We start from the raw sequence: 22881 nt of genomic DNA, 5'->3' as shown, positions 1-22881 counted from the left end.
AATCAATCAATCAATCAATCAATCAATCAATCAAAGACTCTTTATTTGCTCATTCAAGGCAATTCAAATTAAAAATAAAAAAATGACATTTATAAAATAGCGCTCTGAAAACTCTTACTGATGTTTTCGAGATCCAATTATACAATGAAGCACTATAGGCACGTTTGCATGCCCGAGGACATGCTAAAAGTAAAATTTGGCTTATATGTTGTCATGTCGTAAAATAGCGAACACGGCGACATCGTTAATTCATGCCGAAATAACAGAAAATACATTTCACCACGAGAAAAAAAAACGATAAAAAATAAAACGCCCCACTCTACGCAAATAGGTATAGTAGCCTTTTGCTGATTTCTGCCGCCTTTAACTTTTTCATTTTGTTTTGTTCCGATAAGGTAGAAGACGGTGTCCTAGACAGCAGCTGTATCATTACTAGTCCGGCAATTGGAGTACTAGTGTCTTCGCAGTAAAGACAAAATCAGTGTTAGAGTTTGGCGGCGCAGGGCTATACCAGGTTCACGCTCCCAGTAAATTCATCCTCTTGTTGAGCCCAAGGGCGTGGAATAAGCCTGCAAGCTCCCCAGATGCAGAAAACGCGGCTGACGTTACGAAAACGAGCGAGCTGCAATTATTCCGCCCAACTACAAGGTGTAAAGGCAGATAGTTTGTACCGAGTGTGTGATTGCTGTTAACGACGACAGAGAAAGATTCATATAAAAATGATGGCAGTGGCAATACACTCAATAGTTAGGGCATGATAAGAGGATAGCAGGTAATCGATTGTCTGTCAGGGAAACACGATGGATTCAGATACAAGATGAATGTGCATCAGGGTGACACCTTGAAGAATGAGTTCATGAAGTCTGCGGCGGTGTAGGGTTACCGCGGCTGGCTCAGAATAAAAATGATAAGGTAAATGGGGGAGGCCTTCTCCTGATACTAAAAGTAGCTTATCTTGTGATGGTGAGAAATAAGAAACAGACTGTGCATTCGAAGCGTCTACCTTAACACCCACGTTCTCGTTCGCAGTCGTACGTACCTATATATGCATGCATAAAAGCGACAGGGTTTGACAGGATGCCCCTTGAGAATGTTTTCTTACTAACAGAGTGATCCTGAGAATGCCCCCGTGGTGATGTGGCTGCAAGGCGGGCCCGGCACAACCTCGATGATGGGTTTCTTCAACGAAAACGGTCCCTACTACCTGTCCGTCGACGGAAACAAGGCCATGTTTCGTGAGCTCACTTGGGCGCAGCGTTACTCGATGCTGTACGTGGACCAGCCCGTGGGCACGGGCTACAGTTTCACTGAGGATGACGCAGGCTACGCGCGCAACCAGACCGACGTCGGCCGTGACATGCTGGAATTCGTGCAACAGTTCTTCACGTTGTTCGACGAGCTGAAGGAGAACGGGTTCTACATCACAGGAGAGTCCTACGCAGGTATACGATGCCATTGAAATGCATCTTTTACTAAAGGTTACATGACGTTGTGTAACGTTGGGAGATTTATCGGTGGAATTAGTTTTCTGCTACAGAAGTAAGGCAGGCTGTTAGCATTTAGGTGCGAGTTGCGAAATTCCTATTCTGACACAAGATCTCCCCTAGCAAGACAAAAACGAGGAGTGAACTGCGTACTTAGCGAGAGTCTCCATGTTCGGGGCAATGAAATAGCTTTACCCCGAGTGCTGTTTATCTAAGTTTAGACAGTACAATTATCAAGCACCTCATGGGCAAAACTACACGCGTGAGCCTTCACTTTAACTTGCGCCCTACTACTTCGTAGTCACGAGGTGTCTGGGTGCTACAGAGCGGTAGGCAAGCGTAGCAGGGGATTGCAGAAGGTTAGGTGGGCGGATGAGATTAAGAATTTTGCGGGGATACAGTGGCCGCAGCTGGGAAAGGACAGGGTTAATTGGAGATACATGGGAGAGGCCTTCGCTCTGCAGTGGGCGTAGTCAGGCTGATGATGATGATAACAGAGCGGTAGCCGCGCGGCGCACCTGAATGGCTGAGCTGCGCCGGCCGTGTGACCGTACTCGATTGATCAGAGCACATGTCGTCTGTAAGGTGGCTGCCACTAGTTCCGCGCTGTTGCTGCAGCTGGCGCGTGCAGTACAGATCATGTGACCTTGGAATGTGATCATGTGACCGTATTTTCAAGCGGGTGATCAGTCGGGGCAACGCCACAGGCTACAGTCAATGCCTGGGGGCTGCCTTCCTGCCCTGCTGGGCGCTAGGCGTCTGACAGGCCCGTTTTAGTTTTTGGACTGTCGCTGAATGTAACAAACACCTTAATTGGTTAATGAAGAATACCATAGTAATCAGCGATTCGCTGATGATATTGCTGTGCTAAGTCACTCAGCGGATGGACTGCAAAGCAGGATCAATAATTTAGTTAGGCAGGGCAGAATGGTGGCTGTAAATATTAATTTGCAGAAAATCAACAGAGTTGGAGGGGAATGGTAGTTCGTGATTGGTAGCGAGGCGCTGGAAGTGGTAAGAAAATACATGCACTTAGGGCAGGTAGTAACCGCAGATCCGGTTGAACAGACTGAAATAGCTAGAAGAAATTGAATTTTGGAAATTTTCTCCGAGCATCAACGGCAGTTTACCAATATCCCTCAAGAGAAAAGTATACAACAGCTGTATCTTACTGGTACTCACCTATGGGGCAGAAACAGGGAGGTTAACAAAATGGGTTCCCCTTAATTTGAGGACAGGAAGAGAGCAGAGTGAGTCAGGGATCAAACGCGGGTTAACTACATCCCAGTTGAAGTCAACGAGATTGTTTTTATGGTTTTATGGGGTTTAACATCCCAAAATGAGTCAGGCTATGAGGGACGTCGTAAGAGTTCGGAAAATTTCAACCACGTCGTATTTTTTTAACATGCGGTGACATCCCAGAGTACACTGGCCTCCAGCATTTTACCTCAACTGAATTGTGACCGCCGCGGCAGGAACCGAACCCGCGTCTTTCAGGTCGGCAACTGAGCCCCGTAGCCAATGAGTCACCGTGGCAGTGAAATCATGAACTGGGCTTGGACAACGCATATAATTCAAAGGCAAGATAACCGATTGACAACGCACTAGATACCAAGAGAAGGCAAGCGTAGCTAGGGCGAAAGAAAGTTAGATGGGCAGATCAGATTATGAAGTTGGCGGGGATAAGTTTGCTGCAGCTGGCATAGGACATGGTTAATAGGAGAGATATGGGAGAGGTTTTTCTCCTGCAGTGGACATATCCAGGCTGATGATGATAATCGTGATGAAGGCATAAGCTTAGCTAAGACGGCTTTCCTGTCGTTTCATTTGGTGTCGAAAGTGGGATTTAATGATCCCAGACCCGAGCTCAGACGCAAGCAAATGGCCCTTCGTTGATGCCCGGGACTCCGCCTGAAGAAAGTGATTAGAAACAAAACGCACCGACGATAACGCTGGAACAGATGCGAAAGCTGTTTGAAGCCCAGGAAGAACGCATTACCACAAGGTTTCAGCAACATCGTTCTGAAGTAATGATTGATCTCCGAGCGGTTCAAGAGGAAGCAGGATATGCTTCGGCGACCTGGAATCAGCGACTAAAGGCCCTAACCTTCTTCCTCGTCACACACTGTTCTGCTCTGCGCGTTGCTCTTCTTTATGTACGTCAGCAGAACGGACGCCCGAAGGCGCCTGCGGTACCAAGGCAGCGAACAGCGAACAGGAACAGGAACCAAGGCCAGCCTCCGTCGTCGCCCGGCTGGCCGCCGACAGCAGGGCCTCTCAGAGCAATGATAGCTGTTAACGTACATCAGCCTACAGCTCTACCGCGCGCCCTGAAATCGGTACGGTGGATGTCTTGAGACCGTATATGTAAGACGGCTCCACCGACTTCGACTCATACTCCGCCCAGTTCATTGCTATAAGTCGAGACAGTAGCCGGAGCGAATCGCAGCACATGGCCGCGCTTGTGGCTCACCTGTATGGCAGCGCTCTGGATGCCTACAGCAACGTCTCAGAGAACTTGAGATCAGACTTGGTGCTGCTGGTGAAAGAATTGTCCTCCTGCATCGGCGACGCCCGCCTTTAGCACTTTCGCACCTAGCTTCGAGCACGTCGTCATTATTTCTTGGAAAGCTCTCGAGACCTTGGTGTGGACATCGAGAGATTTTTAAGCAAAGCCTTTCCAGGTTCCCGAGAAATCAGCGAGCTGGTGAACGCTGCGGCCTCATTTACCGATGCCACGGAATGCCCGGACGTGAAAAGTGCGCTTCGACAGTCTCGCCCTGGCACTCATGACGCTGCCTTGGCAATCTCACTCGAAACGTAAGCCGCCATTTGTCCTCCGCTCCCCCCCCCCCCCCCAAAAGAAACAAACAAACAAAAAAACGCCTAGTTTCTCCGTCTGCCACCACTCAAACGTAGTTTGGTCGTTAAGGATACTCCCTGCAGCACTGCTACGCCTGCGGAGAACCAGGGCACTTCTCACAGAACTGCCGGAAGCAGTGAGTGTGGTCGAAAAACGGTTGGGCCGGCCTACAGGGGCAAGGTCGGACATAACACAAGAGGTCCCCTTGTTGTTGACCGGCGTCTTCGCAGTTTACCCAACTCTTCCTGTTGAAATTTAGGCTCACGCTCACATGGCCCTCGTCGACAACTGCTAACCTGCAAGCGTCATCGGGCTTTCATCTCTTCCACCCATGTTAGTCAAGCCGGTGGAGTGCGACGTAACCATGGTTGCAGCCAACGGGGACGCCCTGTTTAATGCTGGTGTCTCCTCTACTGAACTGAAGGCTACCGTCAGGAAGACTGCTGTCTGCACTTGCGTTGTAAATGCACCTGTACGCAAGATAATTCTGGGGCCGCAACTGGTGCATGACCACGCACATTGAGCTGCCATTCCGGGCACGAGGCGTTGCAGTGATCACGTCATGGTGCAGTAATCGGTATCCGATGTTTCGATTAACACAGGTGACACGGAAACTTAGCGACCGGGATGACGTTGGCAGAGATCGTACCTGTGCCGCCAGACCTGGCACTGGTGTTCGACTACGCCTCCGTTTGTGAACGAAACCCATCGAAAGCTTGTGCGACCCATTCGAGGGCTTCTTTTGAAGCCTGTTGTGATCCACGAAACTTCTTCAGGGTAGGTTGGGCACATGTGCTGACGTTTCCCTGTGTCTTGCTGAGTGAACAACTGTGCCTTCGTTTTCTGCTTTCTTCGTGGCATTTAAATGGGCGGTTGTTTGTTTTAACCATTGTAGACCTCCATCCACTGTTTATATTTCATCGGCCTGCGCAGCCTCCTTTAATGTAATGGACACCAAGTAAATGTAATGGGCACCAAAGGTAGCTTGGTCCGAACATCGGGCAGCGTGCTGGTACTGCGTCCTCGCTGCCCCAAGACATTGTTGTCGCTTCCATTAGCCATACTCGAAGAGACGGTTGCGAATTACCTCCTGTACAGCCCGCGAATATACTGATCGGCATTCAGGTTTGACCTAGAACTCAGTCACGAATAACTACCTTCAATTAAACATCGGCTTTGTAGACATAACTACTATTATTATCACGTCCATGGAACTCAGCAACGCCTTTCGCCCATCACCAAGTTAAGACTGGTGAACATACACCCGTCCACTAACTTGACGTGTATCACCTGCCGAAAGACTAGAATTTCTAGCTCAGGGGAATCACATGCTTGAGCAAAGAATCCTTGCCTCTTTGACAAGTGCATAACCTTTTGTCCATGGGTTTCCAAGATAGACAGCAATATTGATTTTGTGCGTCGATTACAGGGAGCTAAACAGCGTCACAAAGCCCGACGTTTATCTTCCACCAGCACTAGGCGACACATTGGTTAGGTTGCACGTATTCCAGCTTTTCACTACGTTGGATTTGGAGATATCAATACTGGCAAGTTCCATTTGACGTTCTTATCCGATCGGCGATGGGCTCGTTTGCCACAAGTTATCACCAGAGAATGATCGGGTTCCTGTCGTCCCGTGTAACCTGCGGTCATCTCTCTTGAAGCTGTGCCATGATTCTCCTTCATTTTACTTGGTGGAAGGCTACGGAGAAAGTCTCTGAGTGGTTCTGGTGCAAATCCTGGCTCTACGACATCAAGAAGTACTTACTCCATGTCCTACTTGTCAACATAGCAAGATTGTTTGCTCGTTCGGCTGTTTCTCTCTTGTGCGTATCATGCCGCCTGTGAGACCAGTCAAGCTTGTGGGCGTACACAAACTCAGCCTTTTCCCAAAGTAGTCCAACAGGAACCGTACGTCATCGTCTCCATATACTACTTCATCAATTGGCCTGAGGTGCAAGCCGACCCTGATGCCAAGGCTCACTATTTTGTGTTGAAAACAGTGTTCAAAACAGGACGCAAGTTGCAAGCATGCGTGCGATAGCAAGGAAAAAATTACATTCACCCATGTCAAACAGAACTCTACAAACATGAGAAATGTGACGGTGTTGTGGCTTCTGTCTTTGAGTTTGGCACGTTAATGTATGACAATAATGTTTTTGTCCTTTCAATAAGCATTTCGTGATATATGTGATGCCCTACGCTCGGCTTTAACTCTATTTGGCACCGAATCAAGCGCGTTTTTATCAGAGAAGGGTGATACAGCGATATTTGGCACATTTACCTCGAATGCGTTTTTAACTTGCCTGTGTGATTGCAAGCAAACTGGCAAGAAGGTTTTCATGTAGCCTTTATTTCTCTAAGAAAGAAACAAGAAACATTGCATTTTGATGACGTTAACGTGCATTTTCCTTTTACTATGCACCACTGATTCGACTGTCGATGTTTGCACTGATGCAGCAAATAGCATTCATAGTAACCAGTTCAGCCAAGGCAGAGGTTATGAAAAGTTGGTTTGGTTTGGTTTAGGGGGTTTAACGTCCCAAAGTGACTCAGTTTATAAGAGACGCCATAATGAAGGGCTCCAGAAATTTCGACCACCTGGGGTTCTTTAACGTGCACCGACATCGCACAGTACACGGGTCTCCAGAATTTCGCCTCAATCAAAATTCATCCGCCGCGGCCGGGATCGAACCCGCGTCTTTTGGGTCAGCAGCCGAGTACGATAACATCTGAGCCATCGCAGCGGCTGTATGAAAACTTAAGAAGAATAATGATCAAGATGGTAGAAGCTTCAGGCGTTCAATATCAAGAAATATTTCTGAAATTGTTACGTAAGAAATAAAACCATTCATGCTATCGGTACTTTACGCGGTTCCGTCGAGCCGATTCATGCTTAAAAGCCGACTAAAAGTTTCTTCTTGTGTTTTTTTTTTTCATGATTCGAACACGCAGGAAAGTATGTTCCTACGGTGGGAGCAGCCTTACACGAGAACGCCGACACTATGCGTGTCAAGATAAACTTTCAGGGAATTGCGTATGGGAACGGCTTGACGGACCCGGTCAACATGATCAGCTTCGGCGAAGTGATCTATGCATTTGGCCTTATGGATCGCAACGACGCCGACCACATGACGCGCGTCTCCAATGAGGCTGAACAACTTATACGTGGCAGCAAAATGAAAGAAGCCTTCTACCTCATGGACAGGCTGTTCTTCGGAGTCGTGAACGGCAAAGACACGTTTTTCAGAAACGTCACCGGCTACACTTACTACTACAACTACCTGACCGACACAGAGCCAGCGGGCAACAGAGCGTACAAAGTGTTCCTCAAGAAGCCCGAAGTCCGGCGCGCGCTGCATGTCGGTAAAAGGCCGATGAGCACAGAGCGTGATGTCGTGGCCGGGCACCTTCTCTACGACATGATGCGCTCGGCGGTGCCCCAGCTTACCACTGTAGTGGAGAACGGCTACAAGGTGCTCGTCTACAGCGGTAATTTAGACATATGCGTGCCCACAGCCTTGTCCGAGAACTTCTTGTCCCGAATGGCCTGGTCACGCGCTGAACGCTGGGCCCACGCGCCGCAGCACTTGTGGCGGAGTCCCGACGGGAAGGAGCTGTACGGCTACAAGAAAACCGTCGAGAACTTAAGCTTTGTGGTCGTACGCAACGGCGGCCATGAGTTGCCCTACGACCAGCCCAAGCCAATGTTCGACCTCATCACTGCCTTCGTCGACGGCACAGGTCCCTTCGCCGACGAGTCTGTATCTCCCCAGTAGATCTGCTTTGACTGCAGTTGCGGAATTTGCTTAATTTCGGACTGCACTTGCCTACATGTTTGGAGAAAGGCGACGCTAAATCTAGCACAACTTTTTTGCGACTGAAAAAGAGCGTTTGTAGTGGTATATTGGCCTAAATAAATAAATTGGTGAATTCGTAGATTGCGATGCTGTGTGCTATTTCATTGTATACAGGCAATATCGGCAACAGAGGAAATCGATAACAGTTGACTGGGTAATCCCGAGTACGCACCCAACAACAGCAGCGCTTTCATTAGAAGTAACATAGGAACGTGCACCAGTACCGCGCTTCGTTGGCTATAGTTCCTGGCAGAGGTATGAGGTAAGAAATGAGTCATTAGGGAAGCATTTCGTGCGTCACCTGACGCGGACATCTACCCGATGAACACATTTCAAGGGGAACGAGTGCGAGACTTCAATACAACTCTGTACATGCTACCCATACATATACACATACCTTCGAACGGATACCATGGCCTCAAGCTTAAATATCCCGCGGTCAAGAGTATCGAATAAGTTAAAGTGGTACATGAGCAAAGAGCAGCGTTTTTTAAATAAAATTTGTCACTGTGGATGCAATCTGGGGTAGGCACCGTACAAGACATTGAAAACATTATTCTAGTTGAATGACACCATAACTCTGCATCCGATGGGAAAACTTCCGGGACACTATGCTTAAAATATGTTTCTAAAGTTGGTTTATAGTTATGATCCGTTCATTATAGTAGGATTTCCAGTTTGTAATACTGTTTTATTGTTATAATTTGAAAAGAAGGAAACGAAAATAAAAATGACAAAAAGATACCTGGCAATTACGAGTCGGCGTTTTGGCGTTCTTGACAGGTGAGTAGCTTAGTCGGGGTAGATAAAAGAACGTTACACATTGGTTTCACATAGGTTGGTTCCGACGCACTACAAGAAAAAGCAATGATTATGTTGGTGATTTTAAAGCGACCTTTTTCACAATTTTACTCTGCTGTCAGGAGTAGCCTGCCTAAAGAAAGCTTCTGACCGCCGCCAGGTGGCTACAGCAAACGATGTCCCGGACTCCTGTACATTAATAATAAAGTAGGCTGATATCTCTGTTTCTGAGCAATTTAGGATGAATTCCATTAAACACAAAGTGGAAAATAGAAGCGAAGTGCCAGGCGTGCACTTGGCTAATTCTGGAATAGACATTTTATGCGTTGCATATTGCAATCACTCAGTTCAGCCCTTAGGCGCGGCCGGGCAGCCACCATTGACCTTGAGCGCAACCACGTGACGTGACGTCACGACAGCCGGAGGAAAAGCTGGGCCCCAACTCGCGCGGTCGCGCGCGGCCGCAGCCACCACCTGACTCCCGCTCCTTCCGCTAGGGGCGCTGCGCCGGCGCGTGACGTCTTGCCGAGAAAATCGAGCGCCGCCAAGCAATACCTCGCCCTCAAAAAAAAAAAAAAGACCGCGCAATATGCAACGCATTCTTGGCTTAACCAAGCTAAGCCTGGGCATCTTTTTTTTTAGGACGGTTCTATCTAGGCTGCGTTACAATATGGTTTTACCATTAAGCGCTTAGGTCGTATTGCAGCAGTGTATCAAAAACCCGCGATGTGATCTGTTGCGAAGTTTCTGATGGTTAGGAGAAAGCTCATATGCTAATCCCGCTTAGTGAGGTTACTCAAGATAACAATTCGTTTAAACATGTCAATAAAACGATGAAGCTTCACACCTCGCGCAGTCTAAGCACTGCAAAATGGCACCATCAAAACTACATCTTTATTGACAACGATAGGTACTGAACGTACGCTGAACAAGAGCACTGAAGATAGCTAGTACGTACAAGGACATGGAAAGGAAAATGTTACTAGCGTTACGCTGAGGTACTTGCCAGAGCAGAGAACCACTCAAACCTGTAAATGAAAAGGAAAATCGTAGTGCAATAATGCCACGGAGAAAACATAGCGGGATTAATAGGTAATAGTTAAACTGTATGAAACCAAAAGCTCGGCCCCCGACTTGCCTGGTAAGGATAAATGGGACTTTGATGCTTTCTGTCCTACCTGTAAACATAGCAAAGTGGTTTGTTAGTTCGGCTGCTGCTCTGTTGAGCATATCACGCTGCCTGCTAGCCCCGTCGAACTTGTGGGCATAAATAGACTCGCTCCCTTCCTGAAGTCGGCCAGCACGAACACTACGTCATCGTCCCCATAACTACTTCAAGAAGCGGCCTGAGGTACTAGGAGACCGGGACGCCAGGGAATCTTGTGAATTTCTGCGGGAACACATTACTCTCGTGCATGGAGCTCCGAAATTGTTGCCCAGCTTTAAATGTATATATTTTCTCACAAAAGCGTCTGAAGGAGCTCTACGTGATGACGGCTCGGTTACACCACTGCCTATGCCTGCTAGCCCCATACAAACGGGACCGCGGAGCTATCACACAGCATTGGAGGATCCACGACACGATTCCCAGCCCACATCTGCCACCTCAGTCGTACATGAGCTGTAAACATGACTCAAAAAGAATGGAAGATAGGAGGCCAGAGGAAAACGAGGACGCTGATGCGATATCAGCCCAAGGAAGAGAAGTGGACTGGAGTTTGGGCAATGTCGCCATGTAGGGACGCCGGACCAATTTTCGTTGTTTCGAGATATATTTGGGTACAACTGCGATGAAGCGCGCTTGGTTTTAGCGCTCTTTGGGACTCTAAGCTGGCAACATTTTTTTTAGTCAGAGGAGGTTGATATAGCGACATTTCACGCATTTACCATAAATGCGTTTTTCACTTGCGTGTGTGGTGTGAAGCAAATGGACAAGAATGTTTTCAAGTGATCTTTTCCTAATCATGACTTTGCATTTTTTCTGATGTTATCATGCACACTTCTTTTCAATATGAAGATCAGGATCGATTGTCGATGTCCTCCACAGGTAATATATTTAGAGAGAAATGTTTTGCAAGTATTAATACTGTTCATACTGACCACACTCTATGCGCCTTCGTCGTTCCGATTCAAGCTTAAAAGCCTACTAATCGATTCTTCTTGTGTTCTCTATCTTTTTATGCTTGGAACACGCAGGAAAGTACGTTCCTACGGTGGGAGCAGCATTACACGAGAACGCCGAATCTATGCGTGTCAAGATCAACTTCCAGGGCATTGCATATGGGAACGGCTTTACGGACCCGGCCAACATGATCAGCTTCGGTGAAGTGATCTATGCATTTGGTCTTATGGATCGCAAAGACGCCGACCACATGACGCGCGTCTCCAATGAAGCTGAACAACTTATCCGTGCCAGCAAAATGAAAGAAGCCTTCTACCTCATGGACAGGCTGTTCTTCGGAGTCGTGAACGGCAAAGACACGTTTTTCAGAAACGTCACCGGCTACACTTACTACTACAACTATCTGAGCGACACAGAGCCGGCGGGCAACAGAGCGTACAAGGTGTTCCTCAAGAAGCCCGAAGTCAGGCGCGCGCTGCACGTCGGTCAAAGACCGATGAGCACAGAGCGCGATGTCGTTGCCGGGCACCTTCGCGACGACATGATGCGCTCGGCGGTGCCCCAGCTTACCACTGTAGTGGAGAACGGCTACAAGGTGCTCGTCTACAGCGGTAATTTAGACATATGCGTGCCCACAGCGTTGTCCGAGAACTTCTTGTCCCGAATGGCCTGGTCACGCGCTGAACGCTGGGCCCACGCCCCGCAGCACTTGTGGTGGAGTCCCGACGGAAAAGATCTGTACGGCTACAAGAAGACCATCGAAAACTTAAGCTTCGTGGTTGTTCTCAACGGCGGCCATGAGTTGCCCTTCGACCAGCCCAAGCCGATGTTCGACCTTATCACTGCCTTCATCGACGGCACAGGTCCCTTCGCCGAAGAGTCTGTATCTCCCCAGTAGATCTGCTTTGCCTGCAGTTGCAGAGTGTCGTTTCGGCATTTGTTTCGTTTCGAACTGCACTTGCCTACATCTTTGGATAAAGCCGACGCTAAATCCACAATAATTTTTTTTCCGATTAAAAAAGAGGCTCTCTGGTGGATTACTGGCCCAAATAAATCGGAGAATTCGTAGCTGAGATGCTGTGTTCTGTTTAATTTTGTATAGGGATTATCAGCATGAGAGGAGGTCGACAACACTGGGCGGGATAATGCCGAGTATGCACCCAAGAATAGCAGCCCCTTTATTAGAACTAAAAGACCACCGCAACCACCAGCACCACTCTTAGTTGGTTATACTTCTTGGCTGAGCTAAGAAGAAAGGAGTAGTTTAGGGAAGCATTTCACGCGTCACCTGACGCAAACATCTACCCGATGAACACATCTCAAGTGGCAACGAGTGCCTGTCTTCAGTACAGCTCTGTAGGTGCTACCCATACATATAGCTTCGAACGGATACAGTGGCCTCAAGCTTAATTATATATCCCGCAGTCAAGAGTATCGAACAAATGAGAGGGGAGCAAGATCAAAGAGCAGCTTTTTTTTAATAAAATGTGTCACTGTGGACTTAATCTCGGATGGCCACCATTGAAGATAATATAAATATTATGCTAGTTGAAAAATATTATAACTCGGAATCCACCAGGGAAACTTCGGTGACACCAAGCTTGAATAATGCGTGTATTGTTGTTTTATAGTTATGAGCTGTTTATTATTGTAAGGTTTGTAATTTTTAATGCTGTGTTATTGTTATAATTTGAAAGTTGCACTCTTTATAAAGCATTCATGTAATGATTACTTTAAACACTAAAGCAATATTTGCGACACATCAACACATTACTGGTTAACCATGATTGTAACGCTTCGATATGTAACGTTGATGCAACTTACAGAACAATTTTATAAGATTATTCTAATGGTTTCTGCTGCTCACATGAGGATAACTATGCGCTGATAGGAATGCTGCCTGTGCTCTGAAATTATTGTTTCTGTAGAAGAGCCGTCTAATGCAGTAGTGAGGTTGGGCGACACGCGCGAAAACAAGAACAGAAAATTATTCCGCGATTCAATAACTACAGCTCTTTTTTCTTGTCTTACTCTGCAATGGAGCTTACACCCCATGTCACTTCATTTTGTCACCTTAGAGGTCCGTGTGAAAAAGTATTACACAAGAGGTGGGAAGTGTTGGGTTAACATCAGTGTGACAATAGATACTTTTTGTACTTTCAATGAACATAGATGAGCAGGTGACTGCAGCAATATTGCAATATCGCTGTGATGAAAAAAAAGGAACTGGAAAAATTGGCAGTGCGTGAGAGCGGACGGGCGACATGTATAGCTGATGACACGTGCGTGGTAGTATGCGTGGGGGAAGAATGATATAATGTGTGAGGTGCATGGGGCTGTTAAAAATATCTAGGAATAGAGATAGGCTTGAAGGGCAACGACGGAGTGATAAGGGCGATAAGCGGAAAGCTGTGTTTAATGTGGACACGCTGACGTGGTAAGAATACTATGTATGAATAAATCTTCCTGTGCAATTTTGAACGGATTCGAAGAAAATGACAAGATAAGCTTAATGAGCATCGCAAAAGAGTGACTTGAAATCTAATTTTGACCTGATTGATGGCTTCTAGGCTAACATTTTGAGCAACGTGCTATAGATGACGCTTTTAGGTTCCTAATAGTCAACTCGCAGACGATATCGCATTAGTTACATGCAAACTCTAGGAAATATCACTAGAAATTGTTGATCCTAAACTTATATCCCTGAACTGGTTCTATGGGCCCGTCAGAGATTACGTGGGAAAAGGTGCAAATATTACGACGACGGTGGGAGAGCTTACACTTCTTTTGGGCCTAGTTCCATTAGCCAAAGGTTAGACTAGTTCTGGACAGCATTGAGGTCACTTTGGTGGGATGATTGATCAGTGGGGCGCGGCAGAAAAATGACACAGCCGTCAGCAAACATGCTCCTGATAGATGTTACATTTTTAGGCAGGACATTAAAGTATATTAGGGAAAACTGGCGCGTTGAGTACACATTCCTGAAGAACGCCTGAAGTTACCGGGAGAGAATAAGAGTTCGTGTTTTTAAGTGAAACATACTGAGAGTGGTTAGTTAGGAACCCATCAATCGATTTCAAAATTCTGGGATGCAAATTTAATCAAGAAAGTTTAATCAGTAAGCGTTTATGGAGACTCTTGCGAAGGATTTAGCAAAATCTGAAGCTTTGTCGCTGGTCTGGTGATGAGAATCAAGGTTCATGTGAACGCCGTGTAATAAAGTGGCCAGGTGGGTCTCGCAGGAGTCGCCACTACGAAATCCATGCTGTGCAGGATAAGAAGTTGTTATAATCAAGAAATTCCATGATATGGGAACAGATGACGTGCTAAATTGCTTTGCACAGTACATGGTTATCGAAATGAGATGGCAATTTAAAGGCGAGTTCTTGTTGATAGACATGTGGACTATAACGCACTTGCCATGTTTCCAGTCATGGGGAGTCGGCCTGTGAGGACTGTCCGGGTGAACAACAATCGCAAAAAAAAGGTGTTTCGTTTTTGTTTTTTAGTATTTTACCGCTAACATTGGCGCCGCCGGCGGTGAATAAAAGTTTCATGTTTTCTATTAATAACAAGATTCCTCTTGGAAATAATATTAGGGGGGCATTTTATCCTCAAAAGATGTGGGTTCTAAAGGCATTGACGGTTCAATTTCCTACGTAAAGATTGACAACGCTTCATTGAATATGTTGACGCAGTGTGTATCAGAATGTCTGAATGCCGAAAATATGATGTCTTTTACTGGAGAGGAATGAACTGAATGCCACTCATCTATGACCTCCGCTAAATTGTGGCGGGGCAAGCGCAGATTTACATGCTAATAGCATCCCGAAGGCAGGCTCGTTTCTTTAGGTCATTAAAACTGCAGGCTGTGTAATTGTCAACAGTTGAAGATCTCTTGCAAGATTGTTACTATTGCCACCGAAATTTATTTATTTATTTATTTACACAGTACTGCTAGCCTCTAGGTGAGGCTGTAAGCAGGAGCGGGAGAAGAAAAAAAAACATAAGTGACATGCGCAAAACAAATCAAGGCACGACACGCTCCCTTCACAACAAATGGGATGCACTCGCGAGAAAAATAGATGATGCAAAGTTGCGTGCAGAAACACAAAACAATCGCAAGAACACTCCGTAATCATCAGTTACAATTTAACAGCATTCATAAATGCTTCAGTAATAGGGCATTCTACAATGCTGGCCGGAAGCCGGTTCCACTCACGAACAGTTTTCGGAAAAAAAGAGTTAGCGAAGGTTTGAGTGTGACAGGAATAATCTTTAAGTTTTTTCTATGATGCGATCGGGTGGTTCGTCGGTGTACAGGCTCTATGTAATCGTGTTTTCGCATACCTAATTTATCATGAAACAGCAAGTGCATGTATTTTAATCGATAATACTGACGCCGTTTTTGTAAATTGTCTAAACCTGCCTTTTTACTAGAGTACTCGCGGAAGTACGCCAGCTATATGATCGGTATATAAACCCAGCTGCTTTCTTTTGTACAGATTCGAGCTTGTCTATGTTGCCACGAGTGTGCGGGTCCCAAACAATTGATCCATATTCTAGTACTGGTCGAACTAAGGTTTTGTACGCTATTAGTTTAACTTCGTTTGTACATTGTCGCAGAGTTCTTCTTAAATAACCTAATTTCCGCATGGCCCTCTTCACAATATCCGATATATGTTCATTCCACCTTAGATCCGATGTTATGGTTATGCCTAGGTATTTATTATCCTCACAACCATGATATATAAAAAGCTGTTTTTCGAATTTTTGTTCCCACTCGTTCGCACCAGATCTGTATTTGCCGCGGCGACAATATACTTGCAGAGATTTTGGATGCTAATTAAAGCATGTAATTCGCGTCAACGGACGTTACACCAAGCAAGATATACCTATACGAAAGATGTTTACTCACAGAGCTGCAGGTTAAAACTTCGCAAATAAGTTGCAGTTGGAAGCGGAGTTTCTCTATTACTACGTACGAAGCTGGTGTCTCCGGTTTGTAAGAGATTATTTTATGTACAGTTTTTTGAACGATAATGCAAAAACAAAAGAAGTATAGCATTTCTTCCAAAAGCAATACGGCACCATCTGTTACCGGGAATATAAAAAGACTACACAGGGTAGATTATTCACTGAGTTTCTCTGCAGAAAAACGACGCCAATTTCGCCTCAGAGGTATTCATCGCCGTGCCTTTCGGCGCCTAAGGAGATTTTAACCCTTACAGCATCATCTTGAAAGTACCATTTTACCTCGTTATGTTCCTCTCTGAACGAACTCCAAGATTATCATTTTTTTTTCCGCTGCTACACCGACTGAACCCTTCTGAGCATTGTTGATAACAGATGACCAGGAATCTTGGAGATCGGCAGTTGGAGCAGTCTTTCGACCACATTCTTAGGTCGAGAATGCATTTTAATGGGCGTCCTTAGACAAAACTGTTTCTTCGAAACACAGAATTGCACTCGCTTTTACCAACAAAATGTATAAAAAGCCTATCGCGTTCTGAGAAAAGTACGAACCGCAAAGAAACACGAGAAAAAGAAACCTGGCAATTACGAATCGGTGTTTTGGCGTTACTGAGAGGGGAGTAGCTTTGTCGGGGTAGATAAAAGAACGTTACACCTTTGTTTTACGGAGGATGCTTTGCATGCACTACAAGAAAAAGCAACGATTTTTTTTGTCGATATTTAAGCTAGCTTTTCACAACGTTACTGTGTTGTCATGTCAGGAGTAGCCTGCTTAAAGACAAAGCTCCTGACCGCCGCCAGTTGGCTTGAGCAGATGATGCCCCGGACTACTGTTCATTAATAAGGCCAGTTTCTATATGTATCAAAATATTAGGCCGAACTCCATTAAATACAAAACGAAAAAAGGAATCGCAGTGCCAGGCGTGCTCTTGCCTGATTCAGGAATTATTTTTTTTATGGTGGTTTAGCTAGGGGGAGTTTCAATGTAGTTTTAGCATTAAGCGCTCGGGTCGTATATCGGCAGCGTATCAAAAAATGCGATCTGTTGCAAAGTTTCTGACGATAAGGAGACAGCTCATATGCTAATCCCGCTCAATGAGATTAGTAAAGATAAGAAATTGTTAAACATGTCAATAAGACGACGAAGTGTAACACTTCACGCATTCTGAGCGCTTCAAAATGGCACCTGCAAAATGACCTCTTTTATTGACAGTGATAGGTACTCAACGTTCACTGAACCAGCGCCTAGAAAGCGCTAGCGCGTACAAGGACATGGAAAGGAAAATGTTGCCAGCGCTGCACTGACATACTCGCCAGAGCAGAGACGAAACCACTGAAACACTTAAATGTAAGGGAAATCGTAGCTTAAAATGGCAGGGAGAAAACAGAGTGGCTTTATTAGACAATATTTAGACTGCATGAAACCGAAAACTTGGTCCCTGACATACTCGGCTAGGTTAAATGTGACTTTGGTGCGCTTGCACCAAAGCACACACACAAGAAATATGTTGTTTCCTGTCCTACGTATAAACATAGCAAGGTGGTCTGTTCATGGTTGAAAAACAGCGCACAAAAGACTAGAGACAAGAGTAAAGGCGACGACAGGACAAGCGCTGAACTCACAACTAAGGCTTTATTGCGAAAACCTGGGTATATAAGGAAGGCATAATACATGAAAACAAAATTGAACAAACAAAACTATCACAATGATAAAACTAGCGTGCGCCCGAAGCCCAAAATCTGCCAAGAAACGTGATCTCGTTATCACTTAAAGCAACCGAAGGTTTGCTAACGCAGCCCCGTTTCTCCGTTGCGTTGAAGTATGCTTCTGCTACTTCCCGCGTGGTTTGATCAATACATACTTCATCGCATACTTCATCGCAACGGAGCAACAGGGCTGCGTTAGCAAACCTTCGGTTGCTTTAAGTGATAACGAGATCACGTTTCTTGGCAGATTTTGGGCTTCGGGCGCACTCTAGTTTTATCATTGTCATAGTTTTGTTTTTTCAATTTTGTTTTCATGTATTATGCCTTCCTTATATTCCCAGGTTTTCGCAATAAAGCCTTAGTTGTGAGTTCAGCGCTTGTCCTGTCGTCGCCTTTACTCTTGTCTCTAGTCTTTTGTGTGCTGTTTTTCAACCATGAACCTATACCAACTCGCCGAACTTAACGTTCTACTAAGTGGTTTGTTCATTCGGCTAGCGCTCTGTTGTGCGCATCACACCGCCTGCGAACCCAATCGAGCTTGTGGGCATAGATAAACTCGGTCCCTTCCCGAAGCCAGCGAACAGGAACCATACGTCATCGTCGCCATGTACTGCTTCAAGAAGTGGCTTGAGGTGCAAGCATACCTGGACGCCAAGGCTCATTATGTTGTGAATTTCTGCGAGAGCACATTGTTCTCATGCATTGCGCTCCGAAAATTTTGCTCAGCGATAAGTTTACATATTTTCGCACAGGAGCGCCTGATGGCGCTCTTCGTGATGACGGCTGGGTTACGCCGCTGCCTGTGCGTGCTACCAGCTACAAATGGGATTGCAGATCGGGTATAAGCGCATGTAGGCGACATCGTGGCCGCCTGTGTGGTTTCTTCCCAGATGCATTGGGACTGCTGTGTTATGTAGGTGGCTTCTGCTTCCAACACAGTTTTCCAAGAGTTGACACACTGACATCCTACGATCCGGTGCATGAACGCACAGCGGCCCCTTCTAGGGAGTCCACTCTAACCTTCAATCCCTGCCCACACGATGACCTAGCTACGACAACCATTTCGCGGTGTTGCTGTCCGATGCTTATGTCCGGACGAGAGGTCTTTAGGAGGCAGCAGGAGTGGTGTGACTGGACTTCCTCAGAAAGTGTAGATCCAGGGAAGCCCTTCACTGTCGGCGATGTGGTTCTCCTGCGTCCAACACGGAGTTAGGTTGGTAGGGCGGAAGAGTTGCTGCCAAGGCACCAGGGCCTTGAGAGTTACGAGGCTGCTTGGCCTTGGAAAGTAACGGTTCACGAGAGTCCTTGAACTATCACTCAGTACAGGAGGATACGCTACACGATTCCCTGGCTACGTCTGCCACCTTATTCCTACGCGAGCTGTACACTTGACTCAAAAAAGTATGGAAGATAGAAGGGCCGACTAAAATGAGGGCGCTGACGTGATATAAGCCTGAGGAAGGAGACTGGACTGTGGTTTAGTGAATTTCATCATGTTGGGACGCTGAATCAGTTTTTGTTGTTTGACTATATATTTGGTAAAAACTGTGATGAAGCACCCTCGGTTTTTTCACTCTTTGAGACACTAAGCGAGCAAGGTTTTTTTTTTCTTAAAAGTCAGAGGAGGGTGGTGTCAACTACGCGGACAAGAATATTTTTAAGTGTCCTCTCTTTCGGCAACTTTGACTTTGCATTTTTTGTGATATTATCGTGCATTATTCTTTTTAATAGGAAGAGCAGCATCGATTGTCGATATCAACAGCAGGTAACATTTCTAGAGAGAAATGCTTTGCTATTAATGCCATTGGTACTAACCGCGCCCTATGAAGTTCCGTCCTTCCGATTCGAGCTAAAAGCCTACTAATCGGTTCTTCTTGTGTCTTCTGTCTTTTCATACTTCGAACACGCAGGAAAGTACGTTCCTACGCTGGGAGCAGCCTTACACGAGAACGCCGAATCTATGCGTGTCAAGATCAACTTCCAGGGAATTGCGTATGGGAACGGCTTGACGGACCCGGTCAACATGCTCAGCATCGGCGAAGTGATTTATGCAATTGGTCTTATGGACCGCAACAACGCTAATCACATGATGCGCGTCACCAATGAGGCTGAACAACTTATCCGTGCTAGCAAAATGAAAGAAGCCTTCGACCTCATCGATAGGTTGTTCTTTGGAGCCATACACGGCAAAGACACGTTCTTCAGAAACGTCACCGCCTACACTTACTACTACAACTATCTGACCGACACAGAGCCACCGGGCAACCGAGCGTACAAAGTGTTCCTCCAGAGGCCCGATGTCCGGCGAGCGCTGCACGTCGGTCAAAGACCGATGAGCACAGAGCGCGACGTTGTGGCCGGGCACTTTCTCGACGACATCATGCGTTCGGCGGTGCCCCAGCTCACCACTGTCCTGGAGAACGGCTACAAGGTGCTAGTCTACAGCGGTAATTTAGACATATGCGTGCCTACAGCGTCCTCCGAGAATTTCTTGTCCCGTATGGCCTGGTCACACGCTGACCGCTGGGCCCACGCACCGCAGCACTTGTGGTGGAGTCCAGACGGAAAAGAGCTGTACGGCTACAAGAAGACCGTCGAGAACTTAAGCTTCGTGGTCGTACGCAACGGCGGCCATGTGTTGCCTTTCGATCAGCCCAAGCCGATGTTCGACCTCATCACTGCCTTCGTCGACGGCACAGACCCCTTCGCCGAAGAGTCTGTATCTGCCCTGTAATCTTTTGTCGGGAAGTTGTGGAGTGGTGCTTCAAGATTATGGTTCGTATCGAAGTACACTTACCTTCCCGTTAGGAGGAAGTGGACGCTAAATATAACACAGTTTTGTTGCGGCTAGAACAGAGCCTTTCTATTATATCATAGGCCGAAATTAAATCGCTGACTTCGCAGCTGTGGCGCTGTATGCTGATTTTGTATTGGTAAGATAAAAGGGAGCAACAGAGGTGATCGAAAAAGATTCACTTCATAATGGCAAGTATTCACCAAACTAAAGCAGCTCTTTCCTTAGAAGGAAGAAACCCGTTTGAACCAGCACCGCTTCTCGTTAGTGGTACTTCATGACAGAACGCAGAACGAATGACTCGTGTAGGGAACCATTTCGTGAATCACCTGACACCGGCAACTATCCTATGAACACATGTCAAGGGGCAAGAAGTGCGGGACTTCAATACAGCTCAGTAGATGCTACCCATACATTCACCTTCGAAGGGATACCATGGCCTCAAGCTTAAATATATATTCCGGAGTCAAGAGTATCAAACGAGTCTCGGTGTGAATGAGCAATGAGCAGAGTTTTCTAATAGAATTTTGTGACTTTGCATTCAGCTAGGGCAGCCATCATCGAAGATGTTTTAAGTAGTATGCTAGCTGAAAAAAATCACGACTGTGCATCAAGTGGGAAAACATTCGGGACTCTATGCTTAGAATATGTTTGTAATCGTGTCTTATGATATCTGCCGTGTACATTAAAGAAAGATTTTAAATTTCTAACACAGTTTTATTCTTATAATTTGAAAGGTACAGCCTTTATAGCAAAATATCAGTGTAATGATTACTTTGAACACTGTAATACTATTTACGACACAGGAATAAGTTTCAGGATAAATTTTTTTGCAAAATTTATCTTTTAATGTAATATTTAACGTTACAGCAAGTTACACAAGAATTTTAACATCACTGTTCTGTTCAGTGCTACTCGGATGAGGATAACCGTGAGTCAGGAAGAGTGCTTCCTTTTCTGTGGAAGTGTTGTTTCAGTAGGGGAAGCGTATAAAGCAGTAGTAAGGTTGGCGGTCACGCTCGAGAAGAAAAAAAAACATTAATCCGCGAGTAAATAAGTACCGCCTTTTATTTCCTGTCGTACTCTCCAACGTAACTCACACGGAATGCTGAATAGTGGCGTCCTTTCGAGGAAAAGCATTTACTGAATAAGATTTCTCTATTAGCTCCACAAAATTGTGGCGAGGTGAACGCAGTTTGCTATGGTAATACCTTCACGAAGGCGCCCTTAATTTTTTAAATTATTAAAGCTGCAGGCTGTATGTGTGCCAGCACTCTATGCTCTTATGCATGATTGCCAATATTGGCAACGAGATCCCCCAAATTAAGTATTTAGCAAGTTTTTGTGTAATTTTAGTTTTTAGTTACCACTCATTCGCAGCTGACGTCTATTCGGTGCGACAATGTATAGCCACCCTGATTTTTAATAATATAGCGCGAGCGTCGACCGAACTGCTTGTCAGCGCCTTATAACAACGATAAGCGTGCAACAAAGCGAGAGTTCGCGCATGCTCACGAAGGCAGAGCGTCGTCTGCTACACTGTTCCGAGCACGAGGACACAGGCCCTGCCGCAATATCAGTTCTCAAGATCCCGCCATGTCGGAGAGCGCATGCGCATGATTAATATGTGAGACTGCATGAGACGTGGTTTTTTTTCTCTCTCTCTCTCTCTCTTTTTTATGCGAAGCATACTACTTTAGCTAACACTTCAGCCCTTCACCGTGGTTATGCGCCTCCAAATCACGTGATACATGACGTCACACCACGTGACACGATGACGTCACGACAGTAGAGAAACGGGGGCCCACCTCGCGCCGTCGCTGTGGTTGTGCGCCTCCAAATCACGTGATACATGACGTCACACCACGTGACATGATGACGTCACGACAGTGGAGAAACGGGGGCCCACCTCGCGCCGTCGCTGTGGTTGTGCGCCTCCAAATTACGCGACACGATGATACTTCGCATTCTCCAGGCTTAACCAAGTTAAGCCTCAGCCATTTTTTTTTTGCCTATTACGGGAGGCCAGCCTGTGATTAAAGAGCTGGTTGGAACCCCGTTTATCGCGATCCAAGCAATGATTTCAATGTGCTGCTATATTTCTTTCCTTTCATTTTTTTTATCATAAATTTGCATCGCCAGGCTGGCCTCCCGTAATAGGCGAAATAAAAAAGAGAGAGAATGAAATCTGATGCAGTCTCACCTATCAATCATGCGCATGCGCTCTACGACTTGGCAGGATCTTGAGAACTGATATTGTGGCAGGGCGTGTGTGC

The 22881-nt window shown here is 46.1% G+C and overlaps 1 protein-coding gene across 5 annotated transcripts in view; it reads left to right on the top strand.

Moving 5' to 3' along the window:
* LOC149339249 (venom serine carboxypeptidase-like) overlaps positions 1-20559 on the top strand; it is a 41594-nt gene extending 21035 nt beyond the window's left edge. For 3 of the 5 annotated variants that reach the window (XM_089550440.1, XM_089550438.1, XM_089550435.1), the window contains 2 exons: positions 1109-1442; positions 7303-8126. In XM_089550440.1, coding sequence (XP_089406566.1) covers positions 1109-1442; positions 7303-8126 — 1158 coding nt within the window. Of the gene's footprint in view, positions 1-1108; positions 1443-7302; positions 8127-11204; positions 12098-19721 lie in introns of those variants that run through there. The other 2 variants (XM_089550437.1, XM_089550436.1) reach the window with 2 other exon arrangements.
* Positions 20560-22881: the final 2322 nt, after the last annotated feature.

This window comes from Amblyomma mixtum, chromosome 6, assembly GCF_055824585.1.
Source record: "Amblyomma mixtum isolate Tamu chromosome 6, ASM5582458v1, whole genome shotgun sequence".
Lineage (NCBI taxonomy): Eukaryota > Metazoa > Arthropoda > Arachnida > Ixodida > Ixodidae > Amblyomma > Amblyomma mixtum.
The sequence above is the reverse complement of the archived record's forward strand: the minus strand, read 5'-3'. Positions and strand labels throughout refer to the sequence as shown.